At 40.7% G+C, this 16,273-nt stretch overlaps 1 protein-coding gene across 3 annotated transcripts in view; it reads left to right on the top strand.

Annotated features, from left to right (window-relative positions):
* SORCS3 (sortilin related VPS10 domain containing receptor 3) overlaps positions 1-16,273 on the top strand; it is a 633,894-nt gene that overhangs the window by 315,903 nt on the left and 301,718 nt on the right. For 2 of the 3 annotated variants that reach the window (XM_027529080.1, XM_027529078.1), the window contains exon 4: positions 14,682-14,840. The exons of the other annotated variant lie outside the window; for it this stretch is intronic. In XM_027529080.1, the coding sequence (XP_027384881.1) occupies positions 14,682-14,840 (159 nt within the window). The remainder of the gene's footprint in view (positions 1-14,681; positions 14,841-16,273) is intronic. 3 annotated transcript variants of the gene reach the window in all.

Below are 16,273 nucleotides of genomic sequence, written 5' to 3'. Positions count from 1 at the left end.
GCTTTCTTTCTTGGAGCTATGGGGAGAGAAAACACACACAAGCTCACTCACATGCACACACATACACAGAGTAGCGGTCACTGGGGCAAAATATAAAACCACAACCTTTGGACATCTCCATCCTCTCTCCACTTCAGTTTTTCCTCTCTTGCTTTTACGCACTCTCCCCGACTGCAGCAGCTGGGTCTCCTCATTATGCTGTTACCTGGAAGACCCTCTTCTCTGTTTATTACTGTTATTGTGGCTCTCTCTCCCCTGCCTGTCTGGGGACTGCCCAGCACAGGATGATGGATCATTACAGAGAATACCTGCCTGGCAAAATTGCTGCCTCTTGGTCCCCTCCCTTCCTGCTTCATGTTGGGAAAGAGAGGAAACCCCACCAAACAACCCAACTCCCTGAAAACCCAAAAGGAAAAGAAAAATACATTCTGCCAAGGGCTCTTTTATTTGGGAAGAAAGGGGTCAAATTTGCAACTGACGGGGTGGGAACCAAAGCGGGGCGGGGGTGGGGGGAGTTGGGGGTGGTGGTGGACAAAGGCCTAAGGAGTCTCTCCAGCTCTGATTCCTTTCTGCTCCTGTGTCGCACTCACTCTGTTCCCTCGCTGCGTCCTTTCGCTTTCCTTCACGTGTTACCAATACAGAACAGCAAGGACAGAGCTCTCAACTTGGGAAAGCAGGTTCTGAGTTTGAGCCCCGTTTTTACAGATGTGTAAACCAGATGTGACCTTGGGCAAGTTGCTCATCACAGGCTCCTGGTTTCCTTGCCCCTAGAAAGGGACGTGGTTGGCCGCCTGGAAAAATCCCAATCCCTGGACTGTTTATATGTTAGGTTACATGATAAAGGGGGATTCAAATTGTAGGTGGAATTAAGGTCGTTCATCTGCTGCCCTTAAAAATTTGTACTGTCACTGTGGCTTTATTTCCCCTTCCTGTCTGGAAACTGCCTGACTTAGGATGGTGATGGTTACAGAGAGTACCTGCCTGGCTCAGTTGCCAGGGGAGCGCTCTGGAAAGGTCCTTAGGAGTGTGGACAAAGGCTGTCCCTGCCATATCAGTAAGTAAATGCGGTTGTGACCATCAAGCTGCTGCTGTCAACCCTGGCTGTGCACCCTGAAAAGATTCAGGCAGGAGAAAAAACAGGATACTGGCCCTGGAAAGGTAGGTTTCATCTCAAAGGAAGGATTTCAATGACCCCAGACTATTGCATCTTCTCATATATAGAATAGCACTAAATTCATTAAGGTGAGATGTTTGAGTTTTCTTTAATTAACAGTAGTCTTTTGATGTTCTAACTACCTGGTTTTGCTGCATAAACTCCTTTGCATCCTGGCTCCTGGCTTGCCTCTTTAGAGCCATCCCTCAGAGCTATCTGAGAGAATGCGTCCTAGGCTTAAGTCCTCAGCAATTTCACTGAATAAAACAGAATTCTCAGCTTTTAGGTGGTGCTTTTTTTAGTTGATAGTTTGTAAGAGGGAAGAAGAGTCAGAGTGTTGTGATGTGAGAAAGACTGGACTGGCCATTGCTGGCTTTGTAGATGGAAGGGGGCTTTTAGACCAGGGTTGGGAGTAGTCTGTAAAAGCTGGACAAAACAAGGGAGAAGAGTCTCACCCTAAGCCTCCAGGACAGAAGGCAGCCCTGCTGACACCTTGACTTTGGCCCAGTGAGACCCATTTTGGGTTTGACATCCAGGACTGTTAGGTAATAAAATTACATATTTTTAAGCCATTAAGCTTGTGGTAATTTGTTTCCAGCCACAGGAAGCTAATAAAGTGGGTAACAATACCAGCCCTGCCTTCCTCAGGGAGCAGACTGAGGAGAAAACAGCTGTGGAAGGACTTGGCAAAATATAAAATGTGATGCCACTCAAAGGCCTCGATACGAACTCCACTTGAAGGTGAAAGAAGGCAGAGCAGATGTCTTGAGCTAGAGGTGGAAATCACAGATCGAGGGCCTCCAGCTCCTTGCAGAGCCTGATTCTTTTTCATTTTCACTCTTTCTGGAAGCTCAGTGTCTCTGGTCTGAGAGACTGGACCCAGTGCCACAGTTGCCTTTCTTAGGATGGTTCCTGCACTGCTGAGGGACAGTGAGGTGCCCACTAGCTGGGACAGACTGGCTTTTAGGTGGTCATTGGCCCCAAGGGCTGCTCTTCAGAAAGTCACCTTGCTCCCTGTTGATCACATCCAGCAGTTAGCTGTTTGGGAGCCCGTCCTATCCCTCAGAAGCATAAATGGTGATGGGGGTGAGGAGTTGAGTTCTAACTCGTATTCACATGCTTCTCATTCTTGTTGGGTAAAGAAATTAGCCTCCAATTAAAATAAATTAATTAATTTTTTAAAAAGGAGGTGCTTTTGGAATGGAGTGATTTGTTCCTGATGCTAATGAAGCTCTCCATAGCATAGTTTCTTCCAACTAGATCAGGACATAGGACATTTCCAGGCGTATTTATTCCCCTAATTGTTTTCCTTGGCATAAGCTAATACTTGTCTTGCCTCTTTTAACAAGAATAATTGTTCCCAAATTGCTAATCCCAGTAGGATTAAGTCCCTGAAAATTGCCTAGGTTTTGAAGGCTCCTCATAGGAAGAATTCAAGATCTGTTGGGAAAAATAGTTTAGCAGGTCTCCCTATTTTTTTTATAGTGTTCCCAGAATGAAATACTAAAGCTACCATACTAGATAAATACTGTATCAATGACAATCTGCAATTTTAAAATTAGTCATAATGAGTACTATGCAATTAATTTCCATTTACCATCCCTTGTGCCTTAGAGTGTTTTCAGAATCTTTCTCACCCATGGCTTCAACAAGATGCTTATACATTAGGTGTGTTTTGTGGTAGATGGTAGATAATATGCGGGCTGGTGAGCATATTTTCTTTATCTCTTCATATAGTCATTGCCTTTCTGATTTTAGGATTTTGAACAGTGATTCTTAACTCTGGGGCCCCACTGTGGTCCCAGATGTGCACAGTAGCAAGTTGGAGGCTTGAAACAATAACTAATGTGGATGATCTTAATTCAGCTAGTTGGATATTTCTCAGGATCTTCTGGTTATGATTGATGGCTGTGTAAACACTGTACCAAATCCTTTGCCTTCTAACCTGTGTCTCAGCACCCTCCCTCTGATCTCAGGTGTGCGTGTCTGGTTTTGCATCTTTCTTTAGTGTTCCTAAGATGGAAAAAGACCAAACAAGCAGACCAAAGACCCTCAAATCAAACCATAACAAAACACTAAAACAGTTTGACAAAAGGAATGAAAATGACTTCCAACCCAATCTTACAGATTTCAGGTTTGTTTTTTTTTTTAATTGTGAAACTTCTTTTTTCTTCTCTTCCAGGGATAAAATTGCTTTCTTAAAAATATTGGAATTAAACATCTTGCAGAAAAATAAAATGGCCATCAGTTTATTAACTAACATGGCCATCAGTTTATTAACTAACATGGCCATCAATTTATTAACTGATCTGCATTAGACTTTGACAAGAGGAACCAGAGTAACAGATTACTGCCCTGAGAAATCGTTGCCGCAGGTGGGGCTGGGGGGGGGGGGTGGGCTGCCAGCGGACAGTGCTCTCTGTAAAGATTTGCTGACTGCTCTTACTGAGATGAAGCCGGCTTCTCTGGCCAGGGCATTGGTGAATCACAAATCCAATGTAGTAAACATTTGGTCAAGCAAACTTAGAAACTCTTGAGTGACCTTCACTCACCACACATCAGATATTTATTATGTGCTTCCCTGAACCCCAGAAGGACCAGGACATGTGACATTCTCTGTCTTTCAGGAACTTAGCATCCAGATGGCACAGTGAGATGAATACAAGTGAAACAAAATTTAACTAAGTCAAAATACATGAATATATTTATAACTTTTCACATATTTTAAACATGAAGCCATAGTTCACTGTGACAATGAATTTGCCAGTGGAGTTGGTGGAAGGTAGAGATCATTCTGCTGAAGCATTGGAGAAACTTCATGGAAGGGAGAGAGTTAAAATGGGCCTGGAAGGAAGGTATGGACGAGGGAAGATGCTGGGCTTTCTAGGTAAGGGAAGAACATTAGCAAAGACAGGAATGTTAGAGGAGTGGGATAGTGATTGGGGGAAAAAAAAAAAACTTTTAGGGAATTCCTGGGTAGGGTTTATGGCTATGTTGTAGAGATCAAGCTTGAGAACAGCACAGGAACCCACTTATACGATGTCTGAGGTGCCAGATTTGATTTTCATGACCTGTTGAGGTGACTGGAATTTCTTATGGTGAGGAAATGCCATGGTCAGGATCAGAGCTGTGCTGGGGGGAGCCATCATGCAGTGCAAAGCAGGTGGATGGTTTAGAGTGTGGGTGGGGGCAGACACCAGGGATTCCTGCTCCAGGGAGGAGATCAACTCTCTGAGCTGGGAGGTGCTCTTGTTGCTTCTACAGTGAGGTACTGTCTCTACCTGACCTTCACCCGGGCCTGTTCTGCTCTCAGAACAGTGGTCACAGTGTGCACACATATTTGTCCAGGTTCTCAGTCTTTCCAAGGGCAGACAATGGGTAGCATAACTCTGTTGGGATTCTTGAAAGGGTTAGTGGGAAAGAGTGAATGTGTGAGTGTGTGTATGTGTGTATGAATATCTGCATATGGGGAGGAGCATAGAAACATTTCATCATTATAAAGGTAATTGCAGAATATTAGAAAAAATAGGAAAGTATAAAGAAAAAAATGACTCATGATCATGCTGCACAGGAATAACTACTGTTAAACATGCAGTGAGTTTCTCTTTCCAGTTCTTTTGTGCATATATATGGGCATGAGATAGAAACCATTTTTAACAAATTTGCGATTACGCCTCTTATGTTTTCAGCCTGCTTTTCCTGCACTGCTTCCACATATGATTATTTTTCACATTTCATAAAACTATTTGAATTCATACTTAATAGCTGCATAATATTCCATTGAGTGGATTTAGCCTACTTTAATTATTCTATCAGATATTTGAGTTGTTTCCAATGCTTTATTGTTATAAATAACACTGAGATGAACACACAGGTGCATAAGCCTTTTATTGGGTCCCTGATGGTTTCCTTGGACAGAGTCCTAGAAGAGAAATTATAGGGTCAAAATTATGAATATTTATGAGTCCTGTTCCCTCCTGCCACATTGCTTTTCAGAACAGTCATGCCAGTTTATATGTGCATCAGCACTGCCTGCCTGCTTCACTCCTCTGCCTTTGCCGTGGTCACCAGCATCCCCCGCATTGCTAGATTCAGTGGTCAGTTCCCCAGATTTCATCCTACTGAACTGTCAGCTACATTTGACAAAGGTGAACAACTCTCTTTTCAGATATACTTTCTTCCCTTGGTTTCAAGGTGTTGAGGACACAACACACTCTGGGTTCTCCTCTTTCACACACTCCATTTCTGGCCCCTCCTTATCTCTTTGACTCTTCCGAAGCATGCTAGAACCCAGTTCTCAGGCTCTTTTGTATCTTTATCATGTCTCCCTGGTGTCCAGATTCATATTTTTAAATGCTGTTCAAACACTGATGTCTCCTAAATTCTTATCTGCAGGCCAGCTCCATCTCCTGAAAATAAGCCTTGTATATCTACTGTCCCTTTGGATGGCTATTAAGCATCCAAAACCTAGCCTTTTCAAAATCATACTCCTTATTTCTACAGCCTGCAATCTACTCCTCCCATGAGCTTTCCTGTCTCATAAAGGCCAGTTCTGTTTTCCCACTTATTCAGACCAAAAATCTGCCTGATCATTTGAGTTATTTCTGATTTTTGATCATGATAAGCAACACAGAGATGAACATACAGGTATACAAGTATAAAGCTCTCTAATGCACTCTTCGGTTTCTCTTACTCCCCACAGCTCATCTGTAAGAGGACTTTTCCTTTATACCCACAGACGGACCACGTCTCAGTAACTGAGCTGGCCCTGTGTTGACAGACTCTCCCACTTGGATTCAGTGCCTCCTCCTGGTCTCTCGGATTCTGTCCTTGCTGTTCCCTGCCTCTCACAATGCTCTATTCAGCCATGGTCAAAGGATCAAAACACAAGCCGTAGGCTCCAGTGCCTAGCTGGAAGCCCACCGATGCTTTCCACATCACTGGGATAAAGCCAGGGTGCTTGTATCACTTACTGCCCCCCACGTTCAGCACTCTGCCGCCTTTGTTCTGTTCTAGCTCTCTGGACTCCTACATCCTTTCTGAATTGTCACCTTCTCAGTGAGGCTTTTCCTGACCCTGCTCTTCACGCTTCAGACCCCCACCCCCCTACTTCAGCACTTCCTGTCTCCTTTCCTGATTTATTTTACTCTAAAGTACTCATTACCATCTGATAAGCTATATATTTTACTTATTTATTTACTTATTTTCTGTTCTCCCCTCACTTGGATGCAAGCTTTCTGATGGCAGGGTTTTCATTTGGTTTGATTACTGCTCTTATCCTGGACCTTATAGTAGAGCCTGGCATAAAGACTCTGGAAATAATGGTTGAATGAATAGTGTTTATGTCCGATTAGTTTTCAAGTTTTCTCAAACCATTGTTTCATCTCATTTCATATCTAATTTCGTGTTTTAAATTGTGGTAAAATACACATACCACATAGTTTAACATAACTGTTTTAAAATGTGCATTTCAGAATTGTTAAGCACATCCACATTGCTGTGCGGTCAGTCTCCAGAGCGCTTTCTATCTGTAAAACTATGCCCATTAAACAACTCCTAATTTTCTGTTTCCCCCCAGCTCCTGGCTGTAATTTTTTTACTTTCTCTCTTTATAAATTTGACTAGTGTAATTACTTTAGTGGAAATCATATAGTATTTGTCTTTTTATGACTGGTTTATTCTATTTAACATAATGTCTTTAAGTGTAATCCACATTGTAGCATGTGCCAGAATCCCCTTCCTACTTAAGACTGAATAATATTCCAATATAGGTATATACTGCTGCTGCTAAGTCGCTTCAGTTGTGTCCGACTCTGTGTGACCCCATAGGCGGCAGCCCACTAGGCTCCGCCGTTGCTGGGATCCTCCAGGCAAGAACACTGGAGTGGGTTGCCATTTCCTTCTCCAATGCATGAAAGTGAAAAGTGAAAGTGAAGTCACTCAGTTGTGTCCAACTGTAAGTGATCCCATGGACTGCAGCCTACCAGGCTCCTCCGTCCATGGAATTTTCCAGGCAAGGGTACTGGAGTGGGGTGCCATTGCCTTCTCCAAGGTATATACTACATTTTGTTTATTCTTCCATCAGTAGACACGGGTTGCTTCCACATTTTGGCTGTGGTTAATAATAACAATATGAACATGGGTGTGCAAATATCTCCCCAAGATCTTGCCTTCAGTTCTTTAGGCTATATATCCAGAAGGAAAAGGCTGGATCATGTGTAATTCCATTTTTTATTTTTTGAGGAACTATGATACTGTTTTCCAGAGCAGTTATACCATTTTAAATTCCCATCAACAATGCACAAGGGTTCCAATTTCCTTAAATCCTCATCAAAAATATATTTTGTATTTTTTGGGGGGAAAATGTTTATTGAAGTCCTTTGCTCATTTTTTAGTTGAGTTATTTTTTATTGTTGTTGATTTTGTTATTTTTATATATTTTTTCCTGATTGAACTCAATGATTGTTGCTTTACTGGAGGTGCTTGAGTTAATTTCTGAAGGATAAGTACAAATATACTTAATATAATGGGTAGGGCTGAAAAGGTGGGGAGTCTAATCCTGGCAAAGAGAATGGCATGTATAAATGGTAATGAGTGAAAGGGACATGCACATAAGCATAAATATGCATTGATGTTCTATCTGAAGACTGTATATGTAGTTTACATATTTTCCGCTAAATAGGATATATATAATATACACATGCATATGTGTGTGTGTATATATACACACACACATATATATACATACATACACTTATAAATGCACAAACTTGGTAACAAGTCTTCTCAGTAGCAGCACTATTGACATTTTGGCCTAGGTAATTATTGGTTGTCCAGTGTTGTCCTGTGCGTTTTAATTATTTAGCAGCATACCTGGCCTCTACCCACTAAATGCCAGTTACTCTCTTCCCTACCCCGCAGTTTTAACAATTAAAACGTCTCCAGGGATGGGAAATGGATGAAATAAGCGAAGGGGATCAGAGGTACAAAGTTCCAGCTATAAAATGATAAGTTATGGAGGAGGTGAAGTGCACATGAGGATCGTTGTCAGTAATATTCTAATAACTTTGTATGGTAACAGGTTGGTATCTGGTCTTACTGACGCAATTTCAGAATGTATAAAAATATACCATGTTCTACACTTGAAACTAATATAATATTGTATGTTAATTTTGATTTACATGAAAAAAATGTTTCCATGCATTGTTGAATATCCCCTGGGGGCAACCCCTTTTCCTGCCAGCTATAACCTCTGCTATAAGGGGAAATGTTAGAGAGGTAAATAGACAGAGGGTGGTGGGGGTGGATACTGGTAGTATATTGTTATGTTGTGATTAAGAGCCTTATCTGTAACAGGCTCTATTTGTGTGTAAACCAATATTCAACAACATATTGATTATGTCAGTAGGTTTAGGGGGTCAGCCTAAAGAATGTCTCTTATACTCTTTGTGAGCTTGTATTGATATTATTGTTATTTCTTACTGAGCTCCTGAGAGTCTCCCATTAGGACTCAATTATACAGTAAATTATAGCATTTCTCCTTTTCTATTCAGAGGAAGTCTGCTTACTCCTATTCAGAGACTGTTTTCAAAGCATTGAACTACAATTTGTTTCCTTTGCATTTCTGGAAACTCTGGCAGAGTGAGAGGCTGAGAAACTATAGCTTTCATCCCATTTTGTAGACCATACACAGGAGGAAGAGAGTATGGCAACTGAATAAAGTGAACATATTCATTAATTTTATAATTTGAGTGCTTTAAGACTTACCCAGCAGCAGGAAGGTACGCATTCTAGAAAGATTTCTGGGGAGAATTTTATCATTTCCAGTACTGATTTTGATTGACTTAGACACAAACAAGCTTTATAGGCTTTTGAAAATCTAAGTTAGTGAAGCAAAATCTCTGCCTGATTCATGACTTCCACCTGTGTCCCTTGTAATTTGCAACCCAGCATTAAAATTAGGACCACCATTATTCAACTTTACCAGGAATTTCCTACTAAAAGATAAAAGGACCATATGTATATTGATAAACTCTAAAGCTTGTTCATCTCTAATCTGAGGTACAACCCATGTACAGGGAATAATCCAATTCAAAGAGATAGGTTGTATGAGGTTCTTACTCCTAAGGAATGTTTAGTTACGTTCTTACCCCTAAGGTATGTTTACTTCCTTCATGGGCCAGAGCCTCCCACTGAGGAGACGAGAGTGGTCATTCAAAGTGCAATTGTGTTTACTGAGTTGACAATTACTTACTGATTGTTCATTTTGGTGGTGTTTTATATTTGCTAATAGAGTATGCTTTTCTTAAAATGTTGCCAGGAATATAAAATGCATGTAAAATAAGTGTAAAATGTAGTTTTGTTTCCCCCCCATCCTTTCACATTTTTAAAAAAAAATTGTGATGATGCACAATGTGAGATTTATCCTCTTATCAAACTCTTCCAATTGTGCATTGCAGTATTGTTAACTCCAGGTACGATGCTGTTCAGCAGATCTCTAGAACTTGGTTATCTGGCAGGCCTAAAACTTGATGCTCATTGAACAGCATTTCCCCTATACCTATACCCCCACCACCCATCCCTTAGGTTTTTATCAACAAAATTCTGGAACGAGGGGTGTCGTGACAGAGCAAATAATACCTAAATCTCCAACCTGTTTGGCATTACTTCTGCCTTTGCTGCTGCTGCTGCTAAGTCGCTTCAGTCATGTCCGACTCTGTGCGACCCCATAGACGGCAGCCCACCAGGCTCCCCCGTCCCTGGGATTCTCCAGGCGAGAATACTGGAGTGGGTTGCCATTTCCTTCTCCAATGTATGAAAGTGAAAAGTGAAAGTGAAGTTGCTTAGCCATGTCTGACTCTTCGCTACCCCATGGACTGCAGCCTACCAGGCTCCTCTGCCATGTGATTTTCCAGGCAAGAGTACTGGAGTGGGGTGCCATTGCCTTCTCCGACTTCTGCCTTTAGTTATGTTCTTATTCTGGGTAATTTATAGATAAACACTTATGTTTATTTAGCAGTTGTGGCCCTATGCTAAACTCTTTAATCATTATTTCATTTAATCCTTTCAATACCATGGTGAGTTAAACATGATTATTATCAGTATTTTTCTTAGATGAGCTAACTGATTGGAAAAACTGGGTAATATCCTCACTTTTACACATAAAGTAGCAGACTGGAGATGTGAACCCAGGACAGCTGCCCCAGAGCCTATAGCATTGATAACTCTGTTCATGTTTTAAAGACCCCCTTCTCTTCCAGCATATGTGTATAACCAATACATATCTTGTATCAGGACAAGCTGGAAAAAGAATCGAAGCCAAACTGGAGCAAAAGCCAAACAAAACAAAACAAAACAAAAATCTCTAGTGGGAGCTCTTTCCTGCTCATTCTATCAAAATCATATAAATACAGAATTCACAGATGTCTGAACCTGTATTGCCATAGGCTTTCTACATATACACCTACAATTATGGGTTCAAAGGCAAGGTTTGTAAATTTCTTTGTAGGATGAAACTCTCATAACTATGCCAAGAGTCACATGCCTATATCACAAATTTAGTCCACAGAGGATATTTAATGTGAGTATAATGTTTTTGGTAACAATCTCATTTTAAACATTTGAAGGAAATGTGTGCACTCTCTATGTTGACAAAGTACTTACTGCTTCTTGTCTTGCTTTATCTGCTTTGCTCACTTAGTTTACCTGCTTTGTCCTTGTAGGCTTTTCTTTACCTTTGAAATCCCTGCTTCCCAGTAACAGTTTGGGTGGACGTGGAGTGATTTTCATTATATATGTAGGTATAGAAGTTGTTATGTAGAGTCATACAAAATATACATATTTTACTCTGAGGCTTAACTTCTACTGAGGCTTTGCTTTCTGATTCCATTTATGTTAATATTATGGTTCCTTCTTTTTCTTTTTTTTCACTTTTTCTTTTTCAAGCACTAACATTCTATTGTCCCTTTGGATTCCTATTCATTTAATTCTTCATGTCCTCTTGACCAAAGTTGAATGAGTCAGAGGAGGAAAGGGGCTTTCCTGAAACTGCTTTTTTTGTGTGTAGATTTCTTGTTGTTGTTGTTTAGTTATGAAGTTATGTGCAACTCTTTTGTGACCCCATGGACTGTAGCCCTCCAGGTTTCTCTGTCCATGGGATTTCCCAGGCAAGAATACTGGAGTAGGTTGCCATTCTTTTCTCCAGGGTATCTTCCTGACCCAAGAATTGAACCCACGTCTTTTTCATTGCAGGCGGATTCTTTACCAGTGAACCAGTTTCTTAAAGATGCTTAAAAAAAGACTAAAAAGCTGCTTCTCTGACTTCCCCTTGTCCCTTGGTAAAGATGACAAAGTGCTTTTCCGGGTGTAGCAAAGTATTAGCATTAGTATGTGCGTATGTGACTCAAGGTGGTGACATTTGAGTCTGTTAGAGAGGGTAATAGGCAAGTTACTTTCCTCCTCTGAGCCTGTTTCCTTACCTGTAAAACACAAATAATGACCCATCACATAATTTGTTTGAGGTTTCGATAAAATATCCTGCAAAGTACCCAGCGTAGGTCAGAAATCTAAAACATATAGGTTTCTACATCCCTCCTTCCATTCTTCTCAGACACTAGATTTAATATAGACACTGCCAGTGATATCAAAGTATATAAAAGGATTTCAGAGAAAGATTGCAATAAAAATGTACTCTTGCCAAAAAGGGTCCCCTAAAACCAGCTCACAATGTCAGTGCACCTTATATATAATTGCTTTTCTGTACATATGTATGCATAAATGTGCCACAGAGGTGTACGTGTAAGCATATGTGTGTACACATACATGTAACGTTTGTGTTGTGCAGATTAATGTGCTTTGTGTATGCAAGTATGGAGTGTGTGTACAGGAAGAAACAGGGCTAGAGGAAGAGAGTACATTGCACTAGATATTTGATGGTAACCCTTATTGTAACTCATGGTATATAAAATAAAGTTCATTTATGATGTTGGTCTTATCTTCTAATTAAAATCATGGGCATGAAACTTCTTTATACCTGCATAAAAGAAGCAGTTTAATTTCTCTGCACCAGGGGAGAAATGATTTCATTGCCTGTTATGTAGCCTATCAGTACTTGGTGAGAAGTGAGGGAGAGTAGTTAGGAAAGCCTCATTCTTTCCCAGTATATTTGTCCTCACAGTCTTCAAGGAGCGTGGATGCATCCTCTGAGGTTTCTTCAAGGTCAGCAGGGGTGCTTTTTCCAGTAGTCCTTACCCTTCACAGTGCCAAGGGAGGAGACAGCTATTCTGTCTACGAATCTAAGAGCTTTCGTCCTAGATTATTCACACATGAATTAAAAAAAGAAAAAAGAAACTAGACTGCCTGTACTGCATCTATTTCTCAAAAATTTGCTGATAACTAGTAATAACTTATTTCAATGAAGCCAAGGCAAGTATTTGAGAAAAAGAAAGTAAGCTTGTCTTGGAAGTTATATAGGAACAAAAAAGGAAAATGGCTATGAATCTTAGCAGTTAAAGGCATTGAATTTGTGTAAAGCTTACTTTATAATACTGATATATACTATTGGTAAAATTTTAAAACTCTACTCTTCAAGAGTTTCATTTTAGAAGCATAAGGAAATGTTTCTTTGACTTTACTTGGTACTTTGGACCCCACGGTACATACTGTGTGTAGCTGTAACCCTAACAGCTAGTGGCAGTACAGCCCGAGACAGGACGAATTACGAGAGGAAATAAACTCATTTGCTCATTAAGTCACTTAACAAACATTAGGAACTCAAGGAAGTTGGGTTGAGCTGGATGATAAAGGTCAAAAGAGCTGTGCTAATGATGGAGCGAAACAAACACAAGGGGCAGGTTATGTCAACCCATTTGAAGAATTTTAGGGTGTAGGAAAATCAAAGATAAGTCACTGAATGGTTTTAGATTATTCTGGCCACAGTATACAAAGGGAATTGGAGGAATACTGGTTGAATCTGTGAGATGGACTAGGGGTATCTTACAGGAATCCAATACAGAAATGGTCACATTTCAGACTAACAGAACCACAATGGGCAGGGAGAGAATGGATCTGATTTTAGAGTTAATTAGTAGGTAAAACATGCGGAGCTTAGAGACTAATTAACTATAGGAGGTGAATGAGAAAGCAGAGTTAGGGATGAACCCCGGGCATTTGGCTTCACATGGGTGGCTGGTGGAAACCCTCACTGAACCAGGAAACACTAGGGGTGGGGACAGGGGCTTGGATGAGGTATCCTGGGACATGCTGAGTTTTAGGTCTTGTGGGATATTCAAACTGAAGAAAGTGCCAGAACACTTAGTGTTCAAGTCTGAAACTGAGAGGAGACCTTAGATTAACTTGTAATTTATGAAGTGTAGCCAGAAAAGTGGTAACAAAAAAATAAATAAAAATGAGAGTGGAAGAGGTCACTGAGGAACAATGTGTCTAGTGAAAAGAGAAGGTCAAAACTGAGGGTTGAGCAATGGTTATACTATAAGGATAATCACAGAAAGTTAAGTAATCAAAAGAGGTAGAAAGGAAAACCAAGATAAGTATGGTGTTACAGAAGCCCCTGGAATAAAATGCTTCCAGAAGGATGGAGTTGTCAGTGGCCACAAAGACTGCAAAGGGTTTAACTAAGGGAAAGATAGGTCTGAGTGTCTACTGGATTTAAATACTGAAATGTCACTCACACATTTAGTGAGACCAATGCCACTGAGGTCCTATGAATAGAAGACTTTTGACTCCTGAGAGGTTGATAGTAACCATAGCTATCACTTGTCACGAATATGCATTATGCCAAGCATTCAAAGCCAGTTCTGGTATCATCAGACTCAGTTATTGTTGAGGAAACCGAGGCCTCTAGAAGTTAAGTAATGCTCCAAGGTGACAGTATACAGAGAAGTGTTGAGACCTGGACTTGCTGTCTCAGATGTCTGTTCACTACACCACTCTGTGCATTCGGCTTGGGAAGGACAGACTTTCTTGAGCATCAGTATTTGTCAAAAATGGCCTTCAGGGATAAGTGCTTTGGAAAACAACTAGAGCAAAGGGATCATGAAACCACCTAAATCAATTAAATCTCTAAAACTGTTCAGAAGGAACAAAACAGTGGGATCTTTTTCATGACTTAAAAGCAAGAGAGTGATGGAGAGTGATGTGGAGAATTGACAGAGGGAAGACGAAAAGACAGAGGTGTGATGATCCCAAGGTCAAGGGACAGAGGACCATAAGAATAAACTTCCAATATGTACAAGTATAAATATCAAAAATGAAAGTATTTAGAAGATGGACATCAGAAAAATGAAGCCTCATTGGTATGCAGACCTAACCTTGCACAGTATTTTAGCTCAATTCACCAATAAAGGACTGAATCAGGAAAAAAAATACCAGTATTTCATCTAGAGACCCAGATGCCCTTTTCTGTGCTGTGATATATAAGTAGAAATGACTTTATATTTATGCTTTAATTTCTTGTATTTATTCTCTGCTACTGACTCTGTCTATATTTTCTTCTCTTTCCTTTCTTTAGATCATGCTTCTTAGTGATCCTGAGATAGAGAGCAGCATATTGATCAGCTCAGATGAAGGGGCAACCTATCAGAAATACCGGCTCACCTTCTACATCCAGAGTCTGCTCTTTCACCCCAAGCAGGAGGACTGGGTACTGGCCTACAGTTTGGATCAAAAGGTGAACACATTCTGTTTTCATTCACATCCTGTCACCCAGGTACCACCCGTGAAAAGCACTTGCCTATTTACTCAGTCCATATACACGAGGGTATTCAATGACATTGCATTGTTCCAACTACATTGATTGTGTCTGCAGCATCTAACTTTCCTTTCTGGTCTTTAATATCAAAATATGCAGGCGGGTATATTTCATTAATGACAATGCCATTTGTCATTTCACAGGTTTAAAATGGTTTTTTTGTGTGATTTTACTCATTTAACCTTTAAAACAAACCCTGTGCTATAAATGGGAAATGTATATTCAAAATAATTTTATGGAGACTGAAGTAAGCAAAGGTGCAGAAAAGCCAAGGTACTTGTTCCAAACCACTCACCTGGTAGCTAGAGGAGTCAGAACTTGGAAGCTTATTGTCAGACTTCAAGTCTAGGCATATTCTATCACACCATGCTGCCTTGAATTGGAATATGCCATTGTTCTCAGTTTAGCAAAGGGAGGAAAGCCTCAAACATGTCCATCTCATTGTTTTCTAAAAGTACATTCAAGATAGAGTACCTCAATGAGTCCTCCCCTTTGAGCTTCAGATCCATACCTATATCCAGCTGTGTACTTGACTTGTCTACTATATGTCTCAGAAGCCTTTCAATTCAACATATTCCAAAGATGAACTCTTGATCTTCCCACATCTAAGCTGGTTCTCTTCCAGTATTCCCTAATTGTATTCACTCAGGTGCAAAAGTCAGAAACCTAGGAGGTAGCCCTGATAGTTCTCACAGTATGTGTTCATCCTGTAACTTGAACTATGTATTTCCCAAATGTAGATCTTTTGATTTCATGCCTTTGCTTAAATTCCTTCTGCATCTTCTCTTTGCTCACAGATTAGTCCAAAGTCCTCAGTAGGCTGCAATAGCACCCGCTTGGTCTGGTCCCTCCTTCTGTCTTCTAACTCACTGTTAGTACTTCAGTGACCATCTTCAGTCCCTCCCCACAGCTGTCTCCCTTGCTCTCTTTCCTGGGCCTGGGATCTTCCATACAGTAAATCTCTTCACTATCAGATCTCAGACATCACTTCCGCAGGACATCGTCCCTAAGCTCCCTGACAAAGTTAAATCCCCCTTGATGTTCTTTCTTACAAGGCTATGCACACTTCCCTTCAGAGTACCTGTCATGGTTGAGATTTTCCTGTTGATTGATGTGCACTTGGCATCATTTGCATTTCTCTCTAGATTGCAAGTTCCAGGACAGCAGGGTTGTGTCTACTTTTACTCACTGTTGTAGCACCAGTCTCTAGGACGGTGCCTGCCATTTAATAATGATCAGTAAATATTTGCTATATTTGAAAGTTTGGACTTCCATGGGCGCTCAGACAGTAAAGAATCAGCCTGCAATGCGGGAGACCTGGGTTCGATCCCTGGGTTGGGAAGAGCCTTGGA

Source organism: Bos indicus x Bos taurus, chromosome 26 (genome assembly GCF_003369695.1).
Source record: "Bos indicus x Bos taurus breed Angus x Brahman F1 hybrid chromosome 26, Bos_hybrid_MaternalHap_v2.0, whole genome shotgun sequence".
NCBI lineage: Eukaryota > Metazoa > Chordata > Mammalia > Artiodactyla > Bovidae > Bos > Bos indicus x Bos taurus.
This window is presented reverse-complemented; position numbering and strand designations above follow the sequence as displayed.